The 23,542-nt window shown below is 48.3% G+C and overlaps 3 protein-coding genes and 1 long non-coding RNA gene across 5 annotated transcripts; 2 read left to right on the top strand and 2 right to left on the bottom strand.

The window, feature by feature from the left end:
• Nucleotides 1-1,914: 1,914 nt before the first annotated feature.
• Nucleotides 1,915-5,849, bottom strand: LOC105474424 (proteasome 20S subunit beta 8). Of its 2 annotated transcripts, none has more exons than XM_011729039.3 (6): nt 5,467-5,849; nt 4,132-4,279; nt 3,859-3,970; nt 3,321-3,450; nt 2,718-2,922; nt 1,915-2,239 (listed from the first exon to the last, which is right to left on the bottom strand). In XM_011729039.3, exons 1-6 carry the CDS (start codon nt 5,746-5,748, stop codon nt 2,151-2,153), a joined length of 966 nt encoding a protein of 321 aa, XP_011727341.1. In that variant the 5' UTR covers nt 5,749-5,849; the 3' UTR covers nt 1,915-2,150. The 2 variants fall into 2 exon arrangements, with proteins under 2 accessions (XP_011727341.1, XP_011727340.2); XM_011729038.3 differs by lacking the exon at nt 5,467-5,849 and adding an exon at nt 5,040-5,282.
• LOC105474423 (uncharacterized) lies at nt 5,338-8,040 on the top strand. Its single transcript, XR_003016375.2, has 3 exons — nt 5,338-5,462; nt 5,758-6,060; nt 6,595-8,040. It is a non-coding gene; the product is annotated as an uncharacterized lncRNA (long non-coding RNA).
• On the bottom strand, nt 6,385-14,757 carry LOC105474422 (transporter 1, ATP binding cassette subfamily B member). The gene is made up of 11 exons (XM_011729033.3): nt 13,791-14,757; nt 13,141-13,255; nt 12,863-12,993; nt 11,523-11,728; nt 10,899-11,096; nt 10,206-10,334; nt 9,859-10,047; nt 9,129-9,302; nt 8,723-8,885; nt 8,268-8,404; nt 6,385-6,962 (listed from the first exon to the last, which is right to left on the bottom strand). The coding sequence occupies exons 1-11, from the start codon at nt 14,566-14,568 to the stop codon at nt 6,756-6,758; spliced, it is 2,427 nt and encodes an 808-aa protein (XP_011727335.2). The 5' UTR covers nt 14,569-14,757; the 3' UTR covers nt 6,385-6,755.
• Nucleotides 14,758-14,907: 150 nt separating this feature from the next.
• On the top strand, nt 14,908-21,121 carry LOC105474421 (proteasome 20S subunit beta 9). Its single transcript, XM_011729032.2, has 6 exons — nt 14,908-15,060; nt 16,918-16,985; nt 18,065-18,196; nt 18,809-18,938; nt 19,168-19,309; nt 20,211-21,121. Exons 1-6 carry the CDS (start codon nt 15,001-15,003, stop codon nt 20,336-20,338), a joined length of 660 nt encoding a protein of 219 aa, XP_011727334.2. The 5' UTR covers nt 14,908-15,000; the 3' UTR covers nt 20,339-21,121.
• Nucleotides 21,122-23,542: the final 2,421 nt, after the last annotated feature.

Here is a 23,542-nt window from a genome sequence, read left to right as displayed (position 1 = left end):
CCGCAGCCAAGGCCTTCATTCTGGGCTGGGCCGCCGGGAGGGGGCGCGCGAGACCCGCAGACAGCGGAACGGGAGCCCGAACTCTGGTTCGCAAGGCACAGTCCTCAATGAGTCTCACTCACCCTTAGTGGTGGTTACTCTGGGATATAAAACTGCAAAAATGTTTCTTTATCATTAAGTAAAATACAGTTGTCTCAAGGACTTTATCTGTTGTCCTTGCTTTGTAATTGAAGAATGCTTTGTAATTGGAGAATCACTAGATTTTCTCAGTTACTACTTCAAGCTCTGAACTTACTGTTAAGAAGTGCCCTCTTGCGGTGGCTCACGCCTGTAATCACAGCACTTTGGGAGGCCGAGGCGGGCGGACTGCCTAAAGTCAGGAGTTCGAGACCAGCCTGGCCAACATGGTGAAACCCTGTCTCTACTAAAAATACAAAAATTAGCCAGGGCATGATGGCAGACGCCTGTAATCCCAGCTACTCGGGAGGCTGAGGCAGGAGAATTGCTTGAACTCAGGAGACAGTGGTTTCAGTGAGCCGAGATCAGGTCATTGCACTCCAGCCTGGGCGACAAGAGCGAGACTTTGTCTTTAAAAAAAAAAAAAAGTGCCCTGTTCCATGCAAGCTCCAGTTTTAGGCGAACGAAAAAATATGCCGGGCTCTCCTAAATAGAAGGTTCCAACCAATCTCACCAGGCCAAAGGGGCTTTTCACGTACAGATTTTGAATTTAGGAGGCCCTGACCTCTTCATCCATCCTTCTCTTCATCCGTCCTTCTCAGCAGAGCACCTTGAGCTGGCGCGTGCTCAGATGCCTCTAAGCCTGTATTCCAAATTATGTTGGGCGCACCTTCAGCCTATGAGGGAAATGCACGGTACTGGGCTTTGGTTCTTGTTCTATTTTAACACTGTTTAGAACAGTAATCAGGTTTCTAAATATCCTTCCTGACCCAGAGCCTACCTATGCAACAGAAAGATTAGTTTATTCCAGAAAGGACTCTTCAGATTGAAACCACCTCCCAAACTAAAAACAAACAAACAAAATCCCCAAAGGAAGGGTCACTTGGATTCCAACTCACCATTTTGAAATGTTATCTGTGTGACTACCAAGGAGTCACTTAAAGTTTAAAACAGTGGTGGTGGGGAGGAGGGATTTTAAGTAGGGACTCGCTAAAGTTTTTACAATTCTATTCATTCTGGAATTTTAAGTATCTCTCTCTAATGAAGAAAGTTCCATGCTCGAGCTCATGCTCCTACTTTCAAGCATTTGTTTCCTTTATTCTCTGGAAAGGGACACGGTCCGTAGTTCCAGCATGATTCCGGAAATCTCATGATGTGTGTCTATTTCTTCTAACCTGCGTCTTTCACATTTTCCCTGCACTCCTCACTTAGGGGAGTCCCCCTGATCTCTTCTTCCTCTAGAATTATAGTCCTGTCATCTTGCAATTCAGCATGACACATCATGGAATTGGACCCCTAATGTCTGTTTTTATATTCAATATCCAGTATCTCCGAAGTGTTATTTGGGGTAAATGGTATGGTGTTTATATGATTACCGTATTAAGGTGAAGTGGAAGCTTTTTCATCCCACTCTGTAAAGTCAAAAACAGTTATCCTAGGTGCCCTACTCCCTGTTCCTCAAACCATTAACAATGGAGCACACAGGAGTCCCCAGGTGTCCCTATACGGAAAGGACCCTAACCTATGTGAAATTGCAAATAAATATCCATGGACAACAATGAACAACCTTCCTGAGGTCTTGGAGAGATGAGTGTGGAAGGAAACCCCAGGAAGAAATATGTGGTAAGGCCACATTTCTTAGATAAGGGTCTGAGTCTCTTCTCCAGAAAAAGTGTCTCTTTATTTCCTGCCCCACCCAACAACCACAGGCCCAACCCCATTCAGCCACAAGAGGCATTTATAACCGTTTTTCTTTACTCTACTTAGTGGGGCACCCAGAAGCTTCCCTGGGGGAAACACTTGTTCAGATAGGGAACACGCAGAAGATGCACGTCACCACCTCCTCTGGCTGCTGAGCCCGTACTCTGCCTTTGGCTCAGGCTAGGCTGCTTCTTCTGGGACTTAACGTAGCTCAGGTCCCTGAGTCGGCCAAGCCCTCGCGGAGGAGACCTGCCCAGCTGCCACCACCACCATTACTGGTTGGCTTCCCGGTACTGGTGCAGCAGGTCACTGACATCTGTACTTTCTACTTTTACCCAACCATCTTCCTTCATGTGGTACACTGTGGACAAATGAGAAAAGAACTCGGAGTCACCTTTCAGCTCAGCAAGTTCCTGTCACTGATGTTACGTTGAAGGCAGCAACAAGACACATGCGCAGGCTTAAAACCATCTGACTGGGCCTTTAATGCCCTTCTTCTGACTCTGAAAATTTCCTTCCTACCACTCTCCCTCCTTTGAGTCTTTCAATCTTTTTTTTTTTTCTTTTGAGACAGAGTCTCGCTCTGTGGCCCAGACTGGAGTGCAATGGCATGATCTTGGCTCACTGCCAAGTTCCACCTCCCAGGTTCAAGTGATTCTCCTGCCTCAGCCTCCCAAGTAGCTGGGACTATAGGCACCCGTCACCATGTCCAGCTAATTTTTGCATTTTTAGTAGAGATGGGGTTTCATCTTGGCCAGGCTAGTTTCTCAATCTTAAATCACCCCCCAACCACCCGCTGATTCCTCCCAGACATGATGGTGGGAGCATTGGTCTCTTACTATTGACAACGCCTCCAGAATAGCTGTCTCTGTGAGTAGCATGAGCAATCGCCCTGCGGCCAAGGTCATAGGCCTCTTCAGGGCTAAGATTAGGCCGATAGCCACTGTCCATGACCCCGTAGGCATAAGTGTTCCCACTACCAGTGGAGAACATATTTCCTGAGAGCCGAGTCCCATGTTCATCCACGTAGTAGAGTCCAGGACCCTGTAAGATGAAAGATTTCAGGCTGAAATTGGAGAGGAAGATGTTGGTAATATGGAGGTTCAAATGTGAGTCATAAAAAGTGGACAAAAGAATTAATATTACCACAAGAGCACTGGAATTAGGAAATCACTCTGGTAAAGTCATAGAACTTTAGAAATAAAAAAGAAAAAACAAACTTGAAATCAACTATTTAACAAAAAGGGGACAAGCTTACAAAACACACGAAATGATTCATATCTGGGTCAATAAATAGTCCATGGATATACTGGAACAGTTCTATAACCAAGCATTCTATATGCCATGCATCTTGTCAGGGAGGGAGTAGGAGCATATGATGGGAAACATATGTCATCCATGGGGGACATGGTGGGGGAACATGGAGAATGGAGAGCACCCACCTTCTTATCCCAGCCACAGATCATGCTGCCCATAGAGAGGCCCATGCCCCGGTACTGGCACATCATGTTGGACAGCAGCTTGGAGGCTGCCGACACCGAAATACGATCTCCATTTCGCAGATAGTACAGCCTGGGTGAGGACAAAGTGGAGTGAGGGAAGGGAGGTTAGCTCTTGCCAACTTGATGAGACAGGAAACGATTGAAGAGATAAGCATTGGAAAGGAATTATTTTGTAGGATCTAAAGATGAGGGAAAGATTTGGAATTTAAAGTATCTGAAGCATACAAAGGCAGCCTAGTAAATTATACTATCCTACCAGGGTGGATGTGTCAGTGCTAAATAACTGACATATTATCTGGCTTATGTGTGGAGCACAGGCTGAGATTTGGGAGAAGGTTCTTATCACCAAAAAGCTGTTTTGTGAAATATGCTATTAGCACTAAGATGGACCGCATAGGACAAGAGTAAGGAGCAATGATCTGAGAGATCCAGGGATTAACCACTAGACTAAGAAAAGAAGATGAGAGGCCTCACTTACCTGCATTCCTTGGCCAGCAGGCGCTCCCAGTACTGACAGTCTGCTGCACAGCCAGACATGGTGCCAAGCAGGTAAGGGTTAATCTCAATCACCTTGTTCACCCGTAAGGTAGCTGGAAGAAGATGGAGTTTTGGGAGAGAAGGGATGACCCCACAGATCCCCCAATGTGTCCTAAATCAATATCCACTTCCACTTAGCTGCAGAGTTGGCCTCCTGTAGAAAGGGGAGCCCAGCCCCCCAGATTCTGGAGCCTGCTGGAGTGTATAGACTCACCAATGTAGGACCCAGCTGAGGCCCGAGAATCCACTGCTACAATCACTCCATGCTGGAACTTGAAGGCAAGCGTGGTGGTGCCATGGGCCATGTCAATCTGAACGTTCCTTTCTCCTTCCCCACCCAGAGACTGGAAGAATTCTGTGGGCTGATAAGAGAAAAGAGGTAGAGAAAGGCAATGAAACATTCTGTAGTAAGAGGCTCCAGGAAAAGGTTTTAGAGAGTATGAGGGTGAGGAGATATGCACAAATTATCTAACCATCAATAAATGAAACAGTTAATAACCCATATCTAGAAGGAAATGACTTGGGAGAAGGAGAAGAAGAGGTATGCTGTATCAACCTTTTCCATTTTCCAGCACAATAGAAATGAAAGCAAGCACTTGTTACCATAATGAAAAAACTTTGAGAGTGACTTAAAGTGTTTCTCCCACGCATAAACCATTCGACCCTCACAAAACACCGTTTAGTAACAGTATCCTCATTTTACAGAAGAGGGGCTTGGGACCTAGACTAAGTGACTTGTTCTAAGTCGCGCAAAAGTGAGTTGCTGAGACGAGGCCAGCAGGCAAAGTTCATAGGTTTCCCAAGACACCATACAGCTCCTATATCATGTGATAACCCCATGAAAAAGGCCCCACGATTTGTGTGTGGACAAGGGCAGGAAAGCTCTCTTGTCTTCCTTTGGGAGCCCCCACCTCACCTGTAACTCTTTGTCCTAACTTGCACTTCCTCCTCTCAGGCCCCATCCCCACGTGGCCTCTTCTTTGGGTCTGGCGCTCTCCAGGACTGAAGGCTGCCGCCCACCCTGTCCCCCGCGCTCCCGCTCTCGCCGCCTCCTCTCAGGCGACCCTCCACTCCTCAGCACCCGCCTTCCCTCATCCCTGAGGGTTCCCCTACAGCCCCGACCTGCATTCCCCGGGGTAAGGCGAGCTCTGGAGACCGCATAGAGAAACTGTAGTGTCCTGGGTCCGAGCGATGCCCGCTTCCCGCGACCCGGAGAGCCCATTCCGGCCGCTGCCCTCGGGGGGCTCCGCATACATCCAGTAGCGCCATGACCGCCCAGCACCCGGAGATCTGTCGGTTCTCGGAGGAGGAAGTGAAAGCGAAAGCCACAGATCGAAGGGGAGGGAACCAGAATCTTTTCCACATCCCCCTGCCTTTTCCGAGAAAAGGACAGTTAGTGCCTGGACCAAGACTATCATATTGGGGACCGTCTTCTCTGCTCTCCCTTTATGGGGGTCGGGAGAACGATGGGTCAAGGGTTGTCCGAAGAAAGCGAGAAAGCGACGGGCGCCTTCAAAAGCCCCCTTGGCGATGTTACAGTAAGAGGTACTTCCAGGCTTGGGCATCTGCTGGAAACAGGGGTGGGTAGGGTCGTGTCATCTAAAGGCGCAGCCTCAACCAGAAGACTGGAAGTCAGCCAGGAGCTGGGAGTCGTTTCACGCGGGGTGGGGGTTCCTATGAGCATCACTTTACAAAACCAGGAGGGACGGAAGTGAGAGGGGGCAGAGTCTTGGGAACAGGTCCTGGGGCAACTGCAACAGAATATAACCGCCGCGTGTAGGGGAAGGGGGCGCCAGGGAGAGGGCGCAGTCTCTGAATCTTTCCACGGCATCCATCCTAGGGCCCCTCCCAGTTCAACGGTCTCCTAACCTGTAGTCACCCACAAGAGCGTGCCCCTTCTGCCCGCCCTTCCTAGCGTTGCTCCTTGCTTGGCCGAGCACTGCGGAGTTTCACGCCTCTAAACCACGCCTCTCCTTGCAACATGTGTTGGCCTCATCTACCCAGCAACTGTCGACGTCACACGACCTGGACCTCCCTGAATGGGAGCTATTTACTACACAATCCCGCCTACTGTTCTGAGGTTTCCCCTCCAGGTGCCGCTTCGCAGCCAGGCGAGCCAGGAAGGACCGAAGCGGGCGAGGTGGTGAGTTGTGAGGCGCGCCCAGTCCCTCCGTTCACCCCTGGCACTTTCTCTGGCCGCGCCCGCGCCATCTGCCACCTTGGAGAGGCCACGGCTCTGAGCTGCGGCCGCTGGTGCCTTGGTGAGCCCTGTAGCCGGGGTCTTGCTCATTCTTGGGGGTGGGTGTAAGGGGATGGGGGAAGTGGAAGGGGCCTCATAGGAATTAAAAAGCTTAAGGGAAAAAATGATGCACTTAGGGGGTAAAACATTGAGGATGATAAAAGACGAGACACCCCGCGCTGAAAAGTGTGCTGCACTTTGGTGTGCTGGAAACGTAAGAAACCACAGTACAAAACACCAATTTTATTATAAATATGAAGCACCTACAGGGTGTTTATGGGCCAGCATACGCCTTCAGTGCTATTGACAATAGCTGATCATCTTTCTGTACATTCTGAACATTTCTCAGTTTTCAGAGTGCTGGCCACACCAAAGCATCAACCTTGGCTCTAAACCCAGTCACACCAAGGAATTACAAATCCTGTGTTTGTCCTCCAGGAAGTCTGCATTATCATGAGGAGCTTGGAAGGGAGGTAACACACTCAAAGTAAATTTCAAGTAACTCCTTCTAGAGGCAGCTGCCTACTCTGCAGCTGTGGTTCTCCACCACAGAGAGAAGAAAAGGGAGGGAGATGGAGTGTGCAGGTCTGAGAAGGCTTTCATTCTGGAGCATCTGCAGGAGCCTGTACCATGGCCCAGTAGCACCCCTTTTTCTCCATGAGCTGCTGGTGGGTTCCCCCCTCCCGGATAGTGCCTCCTTCCAGAAAGAGGATGTGGTCAGCCTGCTCCACCAGGCTGAGGTTCTGGGTGATGAGAAGCACTGAGCGAGAGTACCGCTCAGGGCTTTCATACAGGAGCTGCTCCACCTGAGGAAAGACATCGGACCGTCAGAGCTGGGAGCCCAGGGAGCCACCTTTGTTTCCAGGGCTGGGACTGACCTCACAGGAACACTGCTGACTCTGCCAACAACCCTAAGGACACCAAAGTTTCCCATTCTGAGTACTTCTCTGCAAACCCTTTGTTTCATTAAGAACTGTTTTAAATGAAGGGTGCGAAAGTGGGATAAAAGTGAGAGTCCTAGAGTGAAACACATGACAGAAGAATAAAGACTATTGAATAGTCCTCTTCTCTACCCATGGACTTGGAATTTTTATATTAGATTTTAAGAAAATATAACTTAGTAGTAAAGAGGTGAGCCTTCAAGTCAGGCAGATCCAAATTTGGGTCAAGGCTGCACCACTCAAAAGCTATATGACCTCTATATGAGCAGCTTATTCAATCTCTTTTAGCCTCCATTTTGTCATCTGTAGAATGATGATAAATGCCTAGCTCAGAAGGATTCCTAATGAATAAATGAGTGGCAGTGTGTATAAAGAGACTAGCTTAATTAATATTAATATGATTAGGATGGGCTGGGCCCAGTGGCTCATGCCTATAATCCTAGCACTTTGGGAGGTCAAGGTGGGAAGATCACTTGAGCCCAGGAGTTCAAGGCCAGCCTGGGCAACATAGTGGGATCCTGTCTGTACCAAAAAAAATTTAAAAATAAACAGTATTATGAGGATGGCTTTTTCGTTATGTTTCGCTTTAGAAATTCAGTCTATAGGACTGGGCTCGGTGGCTCACACCTATAACTCCAGCCCTTTAGGAGGCTGAGGTGGGCAGACTACCTGAGCTCAGGAATTCAAGGCCATGTACACACACGCACATGCACACAGACACACTCATGCATGGGCAACATGGTGAAACCCCATCTCTACTAAAAATAAAAAAGTCAACCAGGCATGGTGGCGTATGTCTGTAGTCCCAGCTACTCTGGAGGCTGAGGGGAGAATCGCTTGAGCCCAGGAGGTTGAGGCTGCAGTGAGCCAAGATTGTGCTACTGCGCTCCAGCTTGGGCAACAGAGTGAGATATTGTCCAAAAAAAAAAAAGAAAGAAAGAAAGTCAGTCTGTAGTTTGTAGATAGTCTCTTTTAACTGGTGCTAGGTGTCTTGTCTTTGCCTTGTCTTCTATCTCTACTCCTTGGGGAGGCATCCAATGGAACTGGATTTGGGAACTGAGAATTGCAAGGACTGGTTTGTATAATTATGATGTTAGTAAAACTAATGGAAGATGTATAAAAGAGGCAAGCTGGGGTGGGATATAGGCATTAAGAAGATGACTGCCTCACCCGTAACTGGCTGTTTGCATCCAGGGCACTGGTGGCATCATCCAGGATAAGTACACATGGCTTCCGGATCAATGCTCGGGCCAACGCCACTGCCTGTCGCTGACCCCCGGACAGCTGGCTTCCAGCCTCGCCTACCTCTGCAGAGCAAAGGGCCAAGATGAGAACTGTATAGTCATATGTGTGCGTGCATATACACACACGCACATGCACACAGACACACTCATGCATTCACGCACTCACACACACCAAGATCTGACAGTTGTAGCTGGATAGGGGAGATTCTGGGAGGGTGAACAGAATCCTGAGGATGTCAGGATGAAGAAGCCATAGGAGCACGACCTTACAACTTCAAATTGATGTCCATGAGTCAGGAGGAACTGAAGGATAAAGGCAAGACTATTGGGGTTTCAGCAAAGGTAAAGATGGCTGGGTGGTGAGATGAGTGGAGAGAGTACCTGTGTCATAGCCCCGAGGGAGTCCAGAGATGAAACTATGGGCCCCAGACTTTACTGCAGCAGCTGTGATTTCCTCCATAGTTGGCTTCTGGGTCAGGCCATAGGCAATATTTTCTTGAAGACTTCTTCCAAATACCTGTGGCTCTTGTCCCACTGCAGCCACCTGAGATGAAATATGATGAAGAGTCATAGAACAAGGCACACGGGAGTATGGTTATCTGGAGATCGAAGACTCAAAATCTTTATTGAGAACATGTCACGAAATCATACTACCTCCCTCCTGACCACACCACCATCTCCACCCAAGGTCTCTTATCATTCCCTAACTCCCCTTTCAGAGTGCTCAGTAAGAACGCTCTTCTTAGTTGATGCTCCCTGCCTTCCTTCATGCCACCTTCTTGCATACCTGCTTGTGCAGGTAGCGGTGCTCATATTGGGGAAGTGGCTTCCCATCCAACAGCAGCTGTCCCCCGGTGGGCTGGTACAGATTCTGCAGCAGGGCAGCCACTGTGCTCTTCCCAGACCCATTGGGTCCCACCAGCGCCGTCACCTCGCCAGGGCGTAGGGTGAATGTCAGCCCCTAGAGGCCAGAGAAGCACACAATAAGAGGCTACCAAGGCCTCTAACCTAGAGGGTGTTATTGCCTTGTTACATAGCATGATGTCTTACCCCAGAAGAAAAACAGGGAAACATAGCAACTCCTACCCTGCCACATGCACAGATCTCTGTCTGGGTGATACCTCCCCAAGGAGTAGAGATAGAAGATGTGGCAAAGACAAGGGCAGACACCCAGCACCACTATGCCACACACTTGATGTCAGATACCACCAGGAAATGGAAAAATCACATTCCAAATTACAAAGGAGAAGGAAAGATGGAAGACCGAAGACACAGATTTTCCTGCAGCAATTCCTTGGAATGTGAGAGCACTCGCTTCGAAACCTCTTCTCCCATTCTCTTTGGAAGCCCAAACTGGGTTCTTGAGTTTGGGGAAGATTTATGGAACAGACGATGCTTACCATTACCTTTAAAGGGTTAGGAAGGATATGTGCTTGGCAGTAAGCAGGCTGAAGGCAGGAAGAAGGTGTAGGATGGCGGAATTATCGTTGTGGAATACAGGGAGTGGTAGGTTGTACCTGCAGCACTAAGACATCTGGACGGTTTGGGTAGGCAAAGGAGACATCTTGGAACTGGACAAGGCCCTCCAAGTGTAAGGGAGTCAACAGACCACTGGGTGGGCAGCGCGGGGTGCGGTCCAGGTACTCAAATATCTTCTCTGAGGAGCCCACAGCCTTCTGTACTCTGGGGTAGACGGAGAGCAGTACCTAGAGGGAGGTAAGAATAGTGAAAGTGAGGTGGGAGACCTAGTCTGCTTGCCAGCATTATGTGAAGTGAGAAGGGTAAAGAACGGAAAGAAATCACACAGATGGTGCTGGGCCAGAGGAAGGAATCACACTGGGGAGTGAAGGTGGAAGGACCTCACCTCCACAGCCACGGTGAACTGCATCTGGTAGAGAACAAATGTGACAAGGTTCCCACTGCTTACAGCCCCGCTGGTCACCAGCTGCCCACCGATGTAGAGGATTCCCACCTTCAGCAGCATGCCTGAAATCTATAGAGACCACAGAAAAAAAGGGACTGAGGTAGAGAAATCTGGAGGGGACACAAAGAACCACAGTCATTCACATAAAGGAAATATCAAGTCCCCTTCTCCCAAGTGACATCGGTAGGCTCAATAGGTAGACAGGAGAATGACCCAGAGACCCCAGGGAGTCTGACTCAATACACATCATGGAAGTCATGGTTATCTTCACCACCATCACCACCATCACCACCATCACCTTGTCTGGGGACCATTTTACTCTTTGCAAGAGGCTTTCATTCATATGATGTCAGCTAGTACATCAAGAGCCCTATAAAGAAGGTTATATCACTCCATTTTTGAAAAATGAGGAAACAGTCAGCCGGGCACGGTGGCTCACGCCAGTGATCCCAATACTTTTGGAGGCCGAAGCGGGTGGATCAGGAGATTGAGACCATCCTGGCTAACATGGTGAAACCTGGTATTTCCAACCATTTCCCAGTAAAGGAGGAGTGGGAGCAGGGTCATAGGAATGGGAATGGAGTTACGGCATCTTAAGGACAAGGGAATGGGTATTCATCTTCAGGTGCTCACACTAGTGGTCCAGGAGTTGACTGCATAGGCCACAGCCTCCTTCTGGTTGAGTGTCTTTATTTCTTGCAGCTTTTCCCTAAACTTCTGGACTTCACCCTCCTCGTTGGCAAAGCTTCGAACTGTAGGCATGGCCGACAGAGCCTCAATGGCCACCTGGCTGGACTTTGCCAGAGATTCCCGCACCTGCACTGCCAACAACTGTGGAGACATGGACAAGAGATGTCACACAGGTTGGCAAACCATCAGGGACACTAACACCTGAGTTACCTATTTGGAAATTAAAGGTGAGAAGAGGCAGAGGAAAGGGAGAAAAGAGAAAGAGACACAGCTATGTCCCTTAGATACTAAAGAAATACAAGGAAGAGGAAAATGACTCAGAATGGGTTGGGGATCAAATTCTTAACGACAGATTGTGGGCAGAAGCTAGAAAACAAGACCCAGAGAGTATGAAGATTAATGTTGAGCAACCTGGGAACATGGACCAGAGGGACAGGGCGTTCCACGAAGACGGAGAATCAGTAAGGGCGCCAGGAAAGTTGGACTGAAAGCAATGTGAGAGGAACTGAGTGTGCCAAGTCTGGGAGATGAGGGTCTGTGTAGTGCGGGCCAACTCCATGAACATACCTGATACCATTTTCCCACCTTCTTGGGCAGAAGGAAAAGCAGAGGCAGGGTGACCAGGGTGACCATGGTGAGGGACACTGACCCCCAGAGCATGATCCCCAAGAGACATAGGCCTCGAACCAGGTACCACAGAAATAAGCTCAGATTCTCACTCAGAGCATCACTCAGGGCGGAAGTGTCCTCTGTTACCCGAGACGTGATGTTACCTGCAGGGTTGGGGAGAAAAGAGTGAGGTGAATCAGACAGGTTCCAAGTGATGAGAGGAACTAACAATGAGCCAGGGTGCCAGGGTCGGGGCATCAGTATGGGGTTCTAAGGAGGCTGCAGGAAACAATGTTAGGGTTCTGCAGAGGTCTGCAAATCTCAGTGCAGGGAGGATAAGTGTTAAAGAGGAAAGGCCTGACCCAAGACCTGCATTTTAATTATAAAGTCATTGATGCACATGTGAATTTCCATTTTCCTGAAAGCTTTCTGTTCCCTAAAGAACCTGTATGCCCCATGCTATACACACAGGCAGGAAGAGCTTAAACTGGTCACATAACAGAGATGGAGGAGGAGGGTGCTGCTAGAAAGCATGCCAAAGTCTGTGGAGCACTCACTGGGACTACGGTTCTAACCCCAGGTGTGTCTCTAGCTATATGTCACTGTGCAGTTTCTAGTGCTGCTAGAAAGCATGCTGAAGTCTCTGGAGCACTCAAGAGACCAGGGTTCTAACCCCAAGTGTGTCTCTAGCCATATGTAACTGTGCAGTTTCGCATTTAGGGTCTTGGCGTCAGTTTCCTTCTCTGTCAGATGAGGCAGTTGGTCTCTATGAGCTCAAAATTTCCAGGTTTGAAATTCTATGGTTTCTATCTAAGGATATATAGGAATAGATTTATGAGAAAATGCTAGATGAAAACTCTAGGTTTTTCTTAAGGTAAGGAGGACAATATTTTGCTCCTGAGGTATATCAAGAATGAGAAAGTACAACTTGTGTGTGTGTGTGTGAGAGAGAGAGAGAGAGAGAGAGAGAGAGACAGAGAGAGAGGGTATATCAAGAATGAGAAAGAACAATGTGTGTGTGCGTATGTGTGTGTGTGTGTGTGTGAGAGAGACAGAGAGAGAGACAGAGAGAGAGGGTATATCAAGAATGAGAAAGAACAATGTGTGTGTGCATATGTGTGTGTGTGTGAGAGAGAGAGAGAGAGAGACAGAGAGAGAGGGTATATCAAGAATGAGAAAGAACAATGTGTGTGTGTGTGTGAGAGCGAGAGAGAGAGAGCGGGGATGGGGGAGATCAAGGCAGATGTATGAGGATATAAACAGTACATGGGGTATAATGAAAGAGTTTCAGGAGAAACCTGTTTGGTTCTGTTGGAAAAACTCTGTCTCCTGGCGCAGGACAGCACCAAACACCTCTCCCTGCAAGTGGCTGTGCACGTGGCCCATGGTGGTGTTATAGATCCCGTCACCCATGAACTCCAGCACTGCACTAGAAAGAACCCGGAAAAAAAGGGGGTCAGCGTGTGTTCAGGGAACAGACTGAAGGTCCAGGTATCCCCATATAAGTGCATTTTGGACAGCAGCCCCAATTTCCAACTCCCTCATTTGCAGGGTGCCCCATTTTCAGCCCCCAGACCTGGCTATGGTGAGAATGGACATGAGAGTTAAGTTTCGAGTGAAGGTATCGGCTGAGCCATCTTGTAGAATCCAGTCAGTGATACGGCCCGTAAAGAATGGAATGGCCATCTCCCCTGAAGAAAGAGAAGACAGGTCACAAACAAATATTAAGTCTAAGTAGGTCAGTTCCAGTCAGACTGGTCCCACCACGCCTCCTCCCCCTCACCATTATTCTGGAGGGCATCAGCAGAAAGGAAACACTGACGTCTCAATCCCGAACCGAAATAGGCTGCCCTGGAACTCACTACCCTGTGGTTGCTCTACCAGAACTTTCAGGATTTTATTAGGAAGGCTGGAGATCATGAAGTAGAAAAGCCTCCTGTTAGAGATGAGGATGCCCCGCCCTTCGGCCCCAGAGCAAAGGATTTCCCCGCCTCCGGCGTGGCCCAGAGAATCAAGACCCGGCCATCAATCAAGCCTCGAACTTCTGGCCCTGCCAGTCCAATGCCGTTTCTTCTACACTGAAGTGGTGTTCCAAGACCCATGCTAGGATTCCTTCCCCTGCTCCACATTTCCCAGAACCCACGCTACTCTACCTCACTGACAATTACTTTTGATTCCTGTCCCGGTCCCCTTATGTCCTCCCCTCTTGCCCTGCGTTCCCCTCACCAAGAGAGGAGAGGATCACCAGGACCAGGAACAGCGAGAGGCGGCTCATCTCCGAGCCCAGGCAGCCTAGAAGCCGACGCACAGGGTCTCCAGAGACGCCCTGACCGCCGGTCACCCAGAGGCTCCCGAGTTTGTGCCACAGGGCTGCTGCGGGCAGTGCTGCTGCATAACTGACGACGAAGGCGCTAGGGTGACTTCCCCAGTGCAGTAGCCTGGTGCTATCCGCGGCCCCTGGAGCTCCCCACGAGATCAACTCTCGGAACAAGGCAAGTCCCGGCAGGGCCAAGCCCAGTGCCGCAGCTAATGGCTCCAAAGCAGCCAGCCAGCCCTGGGCACCTGCGTTTTCGCTCTTGGAGCCAACTGTTGCCCTGAGGACCCCGCAGGCCCCCAGCCAGAGCACGGCCCAGCGGCTCAGGCCCACCGCCCAGACCTGGAGCAGCGGCAGCGCGGTGGGCACCAGCAGAGAGAATATGCGGGGTAGCGCGGTCCGGAGCAGCACCCAGTCGGTGAGAAGTAGCAGTACTGTCCCCAGCCATGCGAGAGAAGCTCCAGGAAGGCAGCGGCACCCGCGGGGAGCGGGGCACCTAGAGCTAGCCATTGGCACCCCGACGCCGTTCAGGTCCCGGCCGGCCCTGGGACTCTCCGTGCTCCGGCGGGGCCTGAGGCTCTGGGTACCGCGGAGTCCGCCCCTACTGGCGGCTGGGGGAGGGAGAGAGGGCGGAGCTCTCGGAAAGTCCCAGGAACAGTCTGATCCTGCGCTGGCGAGAAGCGCAGCCATTTAGGGGAAAGCGAAATCGAAAGCGGCCGCCTGCTCACTAGATACGCCTACTTCCAAAAGTGGCCTGCCCAGACTATTTTGGGAGCAAGCGTGGAAATCAGATCTGAGAATCTTGGGAGCAGCCCTGGTGCCCAATTTTCTCCGTCACGCACACCCCTCCCGCCTCTCCCTGCCTCCTGCCTTCCCACTAGCACCAGTTTTCCCACCCCAGCCTCAGGGCGAGGCTGTCTCGTCACTTGTCTCCGGGCAGATCTGCCCTATACAGGTTAGCGCCGCGCGCAAAGCCGCCGCGCAGCGCGCAAAGGCGCACAGCAGCACCCAGGCGCCTCCTGGCGGCGCCGCGAAGGGGCGGGGCTGTTGGCTGCGCGCTGCGCGCTGTCCCAGGTCCGAAACCAGTGCCCCAGGCGGCGAGGAGAGCGGCGCCTGGCAGGGATGCTGCGGGCAGGAGCACCAACCGGGGACTTACCCCGGGCAGGAGAAGTCCACACCGGGGTAATGGGTCTGGGCTTGAGGGTTGGCACAGGGGTGGAGGAGGTGTACCGGCCAGGGGACCCTGGAAGCGCGGAGAAGTGAATGCAGAGACCGACGGGAACGTAGGGAGGTAGCCTCTAGCAGCCAGCACTTGCAACCCGCAGTCAGCATAGGGTATTTCTTTTCTTGGGGGGCGGGGGGGGGTCGCCTAGCGTGTCCGTGAAGGGACCAGGCACGCGAGGCTGGTGGAAAAGGGGGTGCTTTGACTCCTAGCTGGAAGCGTCAAGGGGAAGCTACTCTAAAGCGCTTTCGCTTTCACTCTGGTCCCAGACAGTGGGGGCTGGTTAAATCAAGAAAGGGGGTTGGGGATGGTGCAAAGAGATGAAGAAATGGTTCCCTGGGTGAAGTAGAACAGCACTTGGGAGAAGGAAATATAGGCACTTATTGAGAAGGACCAATTCATCACACAGACTTTTGATAAACTTGCCACTGGGTAACTCTTAGCCCAAGCACTGATAATGGGGGTTCTGCGTTAACCAGTGATGCCCTTCCCTAGCTTGACCCAGAAAGGCTCCTCCTTGGCCCAGATGCTGCCTTGCTCCCTTCCCTGTGTCTTCCCTGCCCACTCCCATGTGCCCACTGGGGGGACTTTGCTTAGGATGGGCGCCTGGGGCAGATGGCAGTCCCAAGACTGGCTGGCTGGCTTCTGCTCTGGACTACTGCCACCACTCGTGGCTTGGGGGCAGCTTTGTTACAGAGGAATAGCCTCTAACTTGAAGTTAACCCTGTTCTTTGACCCTCTGTTCATGATAAGTCGGTCCGTCGGAAAGCACACTCAGAGAAGCGTCCTTTGGGGCCAGAGTAATTTACAGCCTGGTAAGAAAGGCACAGTGAAACCACTTATACTCTGGGAAATCTCCCCTCACTGCCAAATGAGCAGTGGCAAGTAGGAAGTAGAAGTGGAAACAAGGGATAAGAGTTAGACCTGAATTTTAGTCCCAGGTCTACTATTAATTCTGTGTGACTCTGCATAAGTCGTTTGCATTTTCTGTGACTTGGTTTCCTCATTTGAACCGAGGATCTTTAAGACTCCTTCCAACTCAGCAGCAGGAAAAATGTAGCTCTATCTCCCCTCACTTTTTCTTGATTCTTTTCTTGACCTGGAAAAGTCAACTTAAACTTCTCAGTCAAATCCTCTCTTGGTACAAATTTACCCCCCTGGCTGCTGAGATATTTATTTACCTCTTGATCAGAAATTCCATAACTGAAACTTTTATTTTAAACCATCTACGTGTTCCTTGCTGCTTCTCTCCTGCCTTGCCGCTGGCCATGCTAACCACTGCCCTCCTCGATTTTTTCCACTGTTCAATAAATTGAAAGAGCTCACTTCTGATGAAATGGGGGTTGAGAGTGGAGGATTGTGAACAAAAGAAAAGAAAAGAAAAGGCTGACCTTGTTTCCCAGAATCATAGTCAAATGCTCTGTGTTGGGTCTAAACCACATCTGCACATACTAGGAGCCTTTCCCATGGAGATAATTTTCACTTGTGGAGCTGCTTCACTTCTACCTGTAGGAACCTCATCTCCACCTCTCTCTTTACAGTGGAGAGGATTCCACTAGGCAAGTTGGAACTCAGGGCCACAGTTCTTTCTGTGTTGTATCACAGCTGCGCTGTGGCATTCCCCTGCAGCCAGATGAAGCAATAGATAAAGTGGAAAGATGAAGGGAAAAAAGCCTGTACTGACAGTCAGCTCTGGCCTGTTACTGTGTGATCTTTGAGCCAGTCAACTTCGCCTCTCTGGGAATATTTTTTCTTCTCTAACATGAGGGCATCAAGGCTCTTCCTGCCCTGATATTCCATATTCTGTGTCTCTGCAGACCACCATCATGGCAGTGGAGTTTGACGGGGGCGTTGTGGTGGGTTCTGATTCCCGAGTGTCTGCAGGGTAAGTAAAAGTGAAGATGTATGCATTTGGAAAGAAGCTAATGGCCTCAAATACACATTTTTCTTACCCATTCATGAAAAGACTGGCAAATCGGAGCTTTGGAGGAATGGAGTTGACCTTCCCAAAAAGCCACTATGATAAGCTATTTGGTGGGCGCTTGGGTCTCTGAATTTGTGGAGGAGGATCTGGGGTCTGAATGCGTATGTGACCTGTCCCAGTAGTGTACAGGGATGAGTGTAAAGGAATAGGGTCTGAGTGGGGGACAGGAGACAGATTTTTGAGGAGCTTCTTTCCATCTGTATTTAGAGATCAAAAAGATGATTCTGTCAAGCAGATACCTGGTTTCTCATTTACCATATATTGAACTATGTTGTCTCTTTCCCCCCTCCTAACCAATTTCCTCACATGCAAAATGAGTATATAGGGTTAGGTCAATATTACTTACATTATGTTCCATAGAACATAGTTATGTTCTATGTTAATAGCATAGATTGTTAATAGCAAAGAAAAATTGATGAGGCATATTTTTCTTACCTTAGCATTTTTTGCTTTGTTATAAAATCTAAGCCTGAAAAATAAACCTAATTTTGATTAACATCTGCAGTGATTAATAATATCTGAGATGATTATTTGCCTCCTGCTTTAATCCAAGCATTAAACTTCATGCTATTCTCTTGTCAAATAAATTTGAGAGACATTGAATGATCACCTTCAAAAATTCCTGAGTTCTGGTTGGGTGCAGTGGCTCACATCTGTAATCTCAGCACTTTGGGATGCCGAGGTGGGCAGATATTTGAGGTCAGGAGTTCAAGATCAGCCTGGCCAACATGTTGAGACCCTGTCTGTAATGAAAATACAAAAATTAGCCGGGCTTGGTGATTGATGCCTGTAATCCCAGCTACTCGGGAGGCTGAGGCAGGAGAATCACTTGAACCCGGGAGGCAAAGGTTGCAGTGAGCCCAATATTGCACCACTGCACTCCAGCCTGGGTGATAGAGTGAGACTCTGTCTCAAAAAAAAAAAAAAAAAGAAAAAATTCCTGAGTTTTAACTTGGTGACTGTTGACTCCCTCCTAACAGCGAGGCGGTGGTGAACCGAGTGTTTGACAAGCTGTCCCCCCTGCACCAGCGCATCTACTGTGCACTCTCCGGTTCAGCTGCCGATGCCCAAGCCGTGGCCGACATGGCTGCCTACCAGCTGGAGCTCCATGGGTATGAAGCTCTGGAGTTCTGACTCCCCACCCACTAGAGCTCCCCCAACTTGCATGAATCCCTGTACAGTGTGCTGTTCCAGGAGCTGGACACTAGGAAATGAAAGATTCTTGTTTTGGCTCCTGCTGGCACTTGAATCTGCCAGTTTCTGCATCTGTAAAGTGGAGACAATATAGTACCTTATGAGACGGTTATTTGGAGAACCACGTTATATATGCAAACACAGTTTAAAAGCTGTAAATCACTATCCTAACATAAATAATCAGGAAGAAGGTGATATCGTGACCCACCCTAATATCAGGCAGTTACCGTATGAGAAATCGAGGTCTTTGGGATGGAAGTAACCTTATCTGCTTTTCCCCATAAGGGCAGGGCCCTTGCAGCCAAAAGAAAGTTATGTGGGTGGGGCTCAGCGAAAGAAAGTGAGCAATTGAAGCGTTCTTACCAGTTGGTGGTGTGGGACTCTGGTTCCCCTGTACATGTGGGAGGGAGGCTGCAGTTTGGGCTATTGCAGCTATAGTTTTCAGGGTTCGTTTAGCAGGGATGATGGTAACAGTATAGGAGAGTGAGACTTAAAATTCTATCAACCTTTATTCCTAATATTTCCTTCAGGATAGAACTGGAGGAACCTCCACTTGTTCTGGCTGCTGCAAATGTGGTGAGAAATATCACCTACAAATATCGAGAGGACTTGTCTGCACATCTCATGGTAGCTGGCTGGGACCAACGTGAAGGGGGTCAGGTGAGTTTCTCCCAAAGCGCTCTCTCCTCTGGGCTTCCCCACTCTCCTGTAGGGGGAGATGGAAGTCCTATGTCATTCTAGCAATGAGTTCCAAGGACACTACCTATGAAAGTATAGTACATTTGGGACATGAGATACCAGGGCTTCATTGCAGGGTGCACAGACCACTTAATGTCTCACTGGGAAGGAAGGGCTTGATGATTCTTTAACCTGAGGATCCCTCTCCTAGGTATATGGAACCCTGGGAGGAATGCTGACTCGACAACCTTTTGCCATTGGTGGCTCCGGCAGCACCTATATCTATGGTTATGTGGATGCAGCATATAAGTCAGGCATGTCTCCAGAGGAGTGCAGGCGCTTCACCACAGATGGTAACCAGCCAAGTGGAAGGGTACCTGGGGAGGGCTTTTAAACATGGGAAGGAAGTAGATTATGAGGAACAGGAAGATAAATACAGGGGTGACCATTTAAGTTAATGCCCAAACTAGTACACTTTTAAAAGTGAAAAGGGGCAGGACAAATGCAAAGCTCAATGGGGCTCTTGGGCAATACGGATAAACCAGGGCTGTTCTGAGTAAATCAAATGAGGATACACAGTCACTGTAAGAACCAGTGGTGTGCTAAGCACAATGGCTCACACCTGTAATGCCAATACTTTGGGAGGCTGAGGCAGGAGGATTACTTGAGCCCAGGAGTTTGAGGCCAGCCTAGGCAAGATGGTGAAACCCTGTCTCTACAAAAAAACAATTAAAAAAAAATACAAAAAAAAAAAAGAGCTGGGCATAGTGGTGCACACTTGTAGTCCCAGCTACTCAGGAGGCTGAGGAGGAAAGATCATCTGAGCTGGGGAGATCAAGGCTGTGGTGAGCGGTGATTGCACCACTGCACTCCAGCCTAGGTGATAGAGTGAGACCCTGTCTGAAAAAAAAAAAAAAGAACCAGTGGTGTACTGAGGTGTGCTGAGGCTGGCTTGGGACCACTCATGAGAGATGATTGTTAAATAGTCAAGGATTTGTGAGCTGCTCGTTAAGCTATTTGTAACTTGCAGTTGATCATAGCGGGAGCATTTACATCATGGACATCAGCAGATGCCACATATGGAAGCCTTCTTTTAAAAACACTGACTTAGCAGCACACCACTAAATATGTCTTTCTGAAAGATGAGTTTTGAGGTGAAAGCAGTAGTAGGCATATGGATGGAGGGGGAATAAAAATATTTTTGAAGCTAAGCCATTCTCTTTCTCCCTCTCTCCAACTTGAAACCCTCTGCAGCTATTGCTCTGGCCATGAGCCGGGACGGCTCAAGCGGGGGTGTCGTCTACCTGGTCACTATTACAGCTGCTGGTGTGGACCATCGAGTCATCTTGGGCAATGAGCTGCCAAAATTCTATGATGAGTGAACCTTCCCCAGACTTCTCTTTCTTATTTTGTAATAAACTCTCTAGGACAAAAACCTGGTACGGTTGTTGGGAAATGAGTGCTCAGGGAGATGGAGCTTAGGGGAGGGCGCTTCTTCCCTCCTAGATGTCAGCATACACTCTTTCTTCTTTTGTCGCAGGTCTAAAACATCTTTCCTAGAGAAAACAAAAGGGACTAAACTAGAAGTATAAAGAGCCCTATACATGACAGGTCATCACGTACTGAATGATTTTGAAGTACTACAAACAATAAAAATTCTTATTCTTGTGCCCAAGGGATGAGGATGCAAGTGAAGTGGTGGGAATCTTTCCTTTGAGGCTAAGACTGACAGATAGGCAAGACACCTGCACATATGAGAATTAGCTAAGTCTATCAGCAAACTCACATGTAAAAGAATTCCTTTCATAATGCATTCATTCACATTAAAGAGCAATACATGAAAAATGCTCAAATATTTTGGGGCACTTGTGAATTTCAAAGAATAGTGACAATAACCAAAAGAAGCTACATTTATGGCATTGGCTAAATGTTTTATAAATTTTATCTCTTAAAATTCAAACCGGAAAACCCCCTGTAATCCCTCCACTTTGGGAGGTCAAGACAGGAGGATTGCTTGAGCCCAGGAGTTCGTGACCAGCCTGGGCAACATAGTGAGAACCCCGTCTCTACAAAAAATATTAAAAATTAGTCGGATGTGGTGGTGCACGCCTGTAGTCCCAGCTGCTTGGGAGGCTGAGTGGGAAGATCGCTTAGGCCTGGGAGTTTGAGGCTAGAGTGAGTTGTGATTGCGCCACTGCACTCTAGCCTGGGTGACAGAGAAAGATCCTATGTCAAAAAACAAAAAACAAAAAAAAAAAAAGGAAAAGAAAAAAAGAAAAACAAACAAAAACACCCAACCCTATATAGGTATTATTCCTTCTATAGGACACATAGAGGTTTAGAAAGACTAAATCACTTGACCAAGGTCACAAAATAAGTTCTGAGGCTGGGACCTGGGATTTAGTTTTATTATATGCCCTTCCTCTACCACTCCCTAAAACTTCCCATTCCCTCAATCCCCATATATCATCTTGAAATCTGCAACAAATAGCCCCATACATTGGTTGGCACTTATGAAACTGTTACCAGATGACTGAGTAACTGTATTAAAACAAATTGAATTCTGCTTCTATCTTTGCCCTGCACTCCCTGAGTGACAGGAGTGAACTCTTATGTCCTTTTCTGTCAAAAGATGGTGCTGAATGATTTCTAAGGTAGTTTGCAGTTCCAACATTCAATGCCATTTTGCTAACAAGTGGGCAGTCAACAGGCATATTCAACAGAAATACTAGTAGGATCTCAGGCTAAACATACAAATTCAAAATACTCCAAAACAGTCACATCCCCCTGGAGTGCAAAGAAAAAATCTAAAATTACAAATGCCTGGAGTTGTTTCTAGCCATGATATTTAACTTATTTGAGATTTTAAAACACTAGTTTAATAGCCCATTTTTATCACTGATCACAGGTAGAAATTCTGGGCAGCATACAAAAAGCAAGTACTCAAGGACTCCAAAAAGTAAACAAAAGCAGGTGGATTGTGAAGAGGGTCAAAACTTGGAGGGGGGCCCCTCCTGGGGAGTGGGTTTTCAGTGTTTTCCCCTTTTTTCTCCCAGTTCTGCCCTGACATCAGGCCTCAGGTGCAGAGCTGCACTACGTGGTAGCACAAGCCCTGAGTCAATAAGAGAAATACCAGCTTTCTGGCCAGAGGAACCAAGAAAAAGGGCCCCTGCGGGCGGGGATGTGTAGGGGAATCTCCAAACTGAGAGTGCAGGAGGAAATTCCCTAATTCTGAGTCTGAACCCTCAGGTGTACCAGGTTCCCCCTGAGCTGCACATGCATGTGACATGCCCTAAGGGCACAGCAAAGACTTTGAGAACCTAATGAAGATTAAATCTTTTAATATTAGAAGACTTCGGCCGGGCGTGGTGGCTCACGCCTGTGATTCCAGCACTTTGGGAGGCCAAGGCGGGTGGTTCACCTGAGGTCAGGAGTTCGTGACCAGCCTGGCCAACATGGTGAAACCCCTTCTCTACTAAAACTACAAAAATTAGCTGGGCATGGTGTCTGTAATCCCAGTTACTCGGGAGGCTGAGGCAGGGAGAATCACTTGAATCTGGGAGGCAGAGGTTGCAGTGAGCCAAGATCGCGCCATTGCACTCCAGCCTGGGCAACAAGAGCGAAACTCCATCTCAAAAAAAAAAAAAATTGAAGACTTCATTTTTCTGCATTGGCCAAATAACTGTTCTAATGCTCTTCATTCCAATAAAAAGTTTGTAGCAGCTTACAGACATAATTTTAAACAATTTTTAAAAGACGAAAACAACATTGGGTCAAAGAGAAAATATGGTTAAGAAAAATAAGTGAAGCCAAGGAGTGAAACTAATGGACAACATGAATATCTTTAAAAAAAATAGTGGTGTGCTGTCTTATACTGGCTAGCAAGAGCAGACTGTGAAGTATTCAGGATTTTTGAAGACAGTTGTTAACTACTGGTAACTTGATACCACGGTGGAAATATTTATACTATAGAAATCAGCAATGCTACAAGTCAGAAGCATTGTTTTTCTTGAGAGCCAGTTTAACAGGACACATATTTATCAGCCAACTATAAATGGATAAAAAATAATTGGCTCTGGGCCATAGGATAGTGAAAGCAAAGAAGGAAGTAAAATGAGGTACAAGATTCATAGGATTCATTTTTTAAAAGTTGCCAAAAAGCCAAAAATTACATGTAATAGTTCAAGCCACACAGAACATTTACTCAAATAGGCCATGCATCATTCCATAAAGGTAATTCCAATAAATTCCAGAGTATCAGTATCTTAGAAACTATCTATATTCTAGGCCAGGAGCAGTGGCTCACGCCTATAATCCCAACACTCTGGGAGGTGAACGTGGGCAGATCCCTAGAGCCCAGGAGTTTGAGACCAGCCTGGGCAACATGGCAAAACCCCATCTCTACAAAAAATTTAGCTGGATGGGGTACACATGTAGTCCCAGCTACTCAGGAGGCTGGGCGAGAGGATCGCTTGAACCCAGGAGGCAGAGGTTGCAGTGAGCTGAGATTGTGCCATTGCTCGCCAACCTGGGCAACAGAGTAAGACCCTGTCTAAAAAAAAAAAAAGAAAGAAAGAAACTATATT

Source organism: Macaca nemestrina, chromosome 5, assembly GCF_043159975.1.
Source record: "Macaca nemestrina isolate mMacNem1 chromosome 5, mMacNem.hap1, whole genome shotgun sequence".
NCBI lineage: Eukaryota > Metazoa > Chordata > Mammalia > Primates > Cercopithecidae > Macaca > Macaca nemestrina.
The sequence above is the reverse complement of the archived record's forward strand: the minus strand, read 5'-3'. Positions and strand labels throughout refer to the sequence as shown.

Coding starts and splice junctions, on each gene's coding strand:
- LOC105474424 (XM_011729039.3), bottom strand. CDS start 5,748: ATGCCGTGGAAAGATTCAGAGACTGCGCCCTCTCCCTGGCGCCCCCTT. Junction 4,280..5,466: donor GCAGATGCCCAAGCCTGGAA/GTACCTCTTACT, acceptor TTCTCTTATCAG/CCCACAGAATTCTTCCAGTC. Junction 3,451..3,858: donor CTGCTGGCCAAGGAATGCAG/GTAAGTGAGGCC, acceptor GTCCTCACCCAG/GCTGTACTATCTGCGAAATG.
- LOC105474422 (XM_011729033.3), bottom strand. CDS start 14,568: ATGGCTGCGCTTCTCGCCAGCGCAGGATCAGACTGTTCCTGGGACTTT. Junction 11,097..11,522: donor AGGTGGGAAAATGGTATCAG/GTATGTTCATGG, acceptor ATGTCTCCACAG/TTGTTGGCAGTGCAGGTGCG. Junction 8,405..8,722: donor CCCTCGGGGCTATGACACAG/GTACTCTCTCCA, acceptor TTTGCTCTGCAG/AGGTAGGCGAGGCTGGAAGC.
- LOC105474421 (XM_011729032.2), top strand. CDS start 15,001: ATGCTGCGGGCAGGAGCACCAACCGGGGACTTACCCCGGGCAGGAGAA. Junction 15,061..16,917: donor CAGGAGAAGTCCACACCGGG/GTAATGGGTCTG, acceptor GTGTCTCTGCAG/ACCACCATCATGGCAGTGGA. Junction 16,986..18,064: donor GATTCCCGAGTGTCTGCAGG/GTAAGTAAAAGT, acceptor CCCTCCTAACAG/CGAGGCGGTGGTGAACCGAG.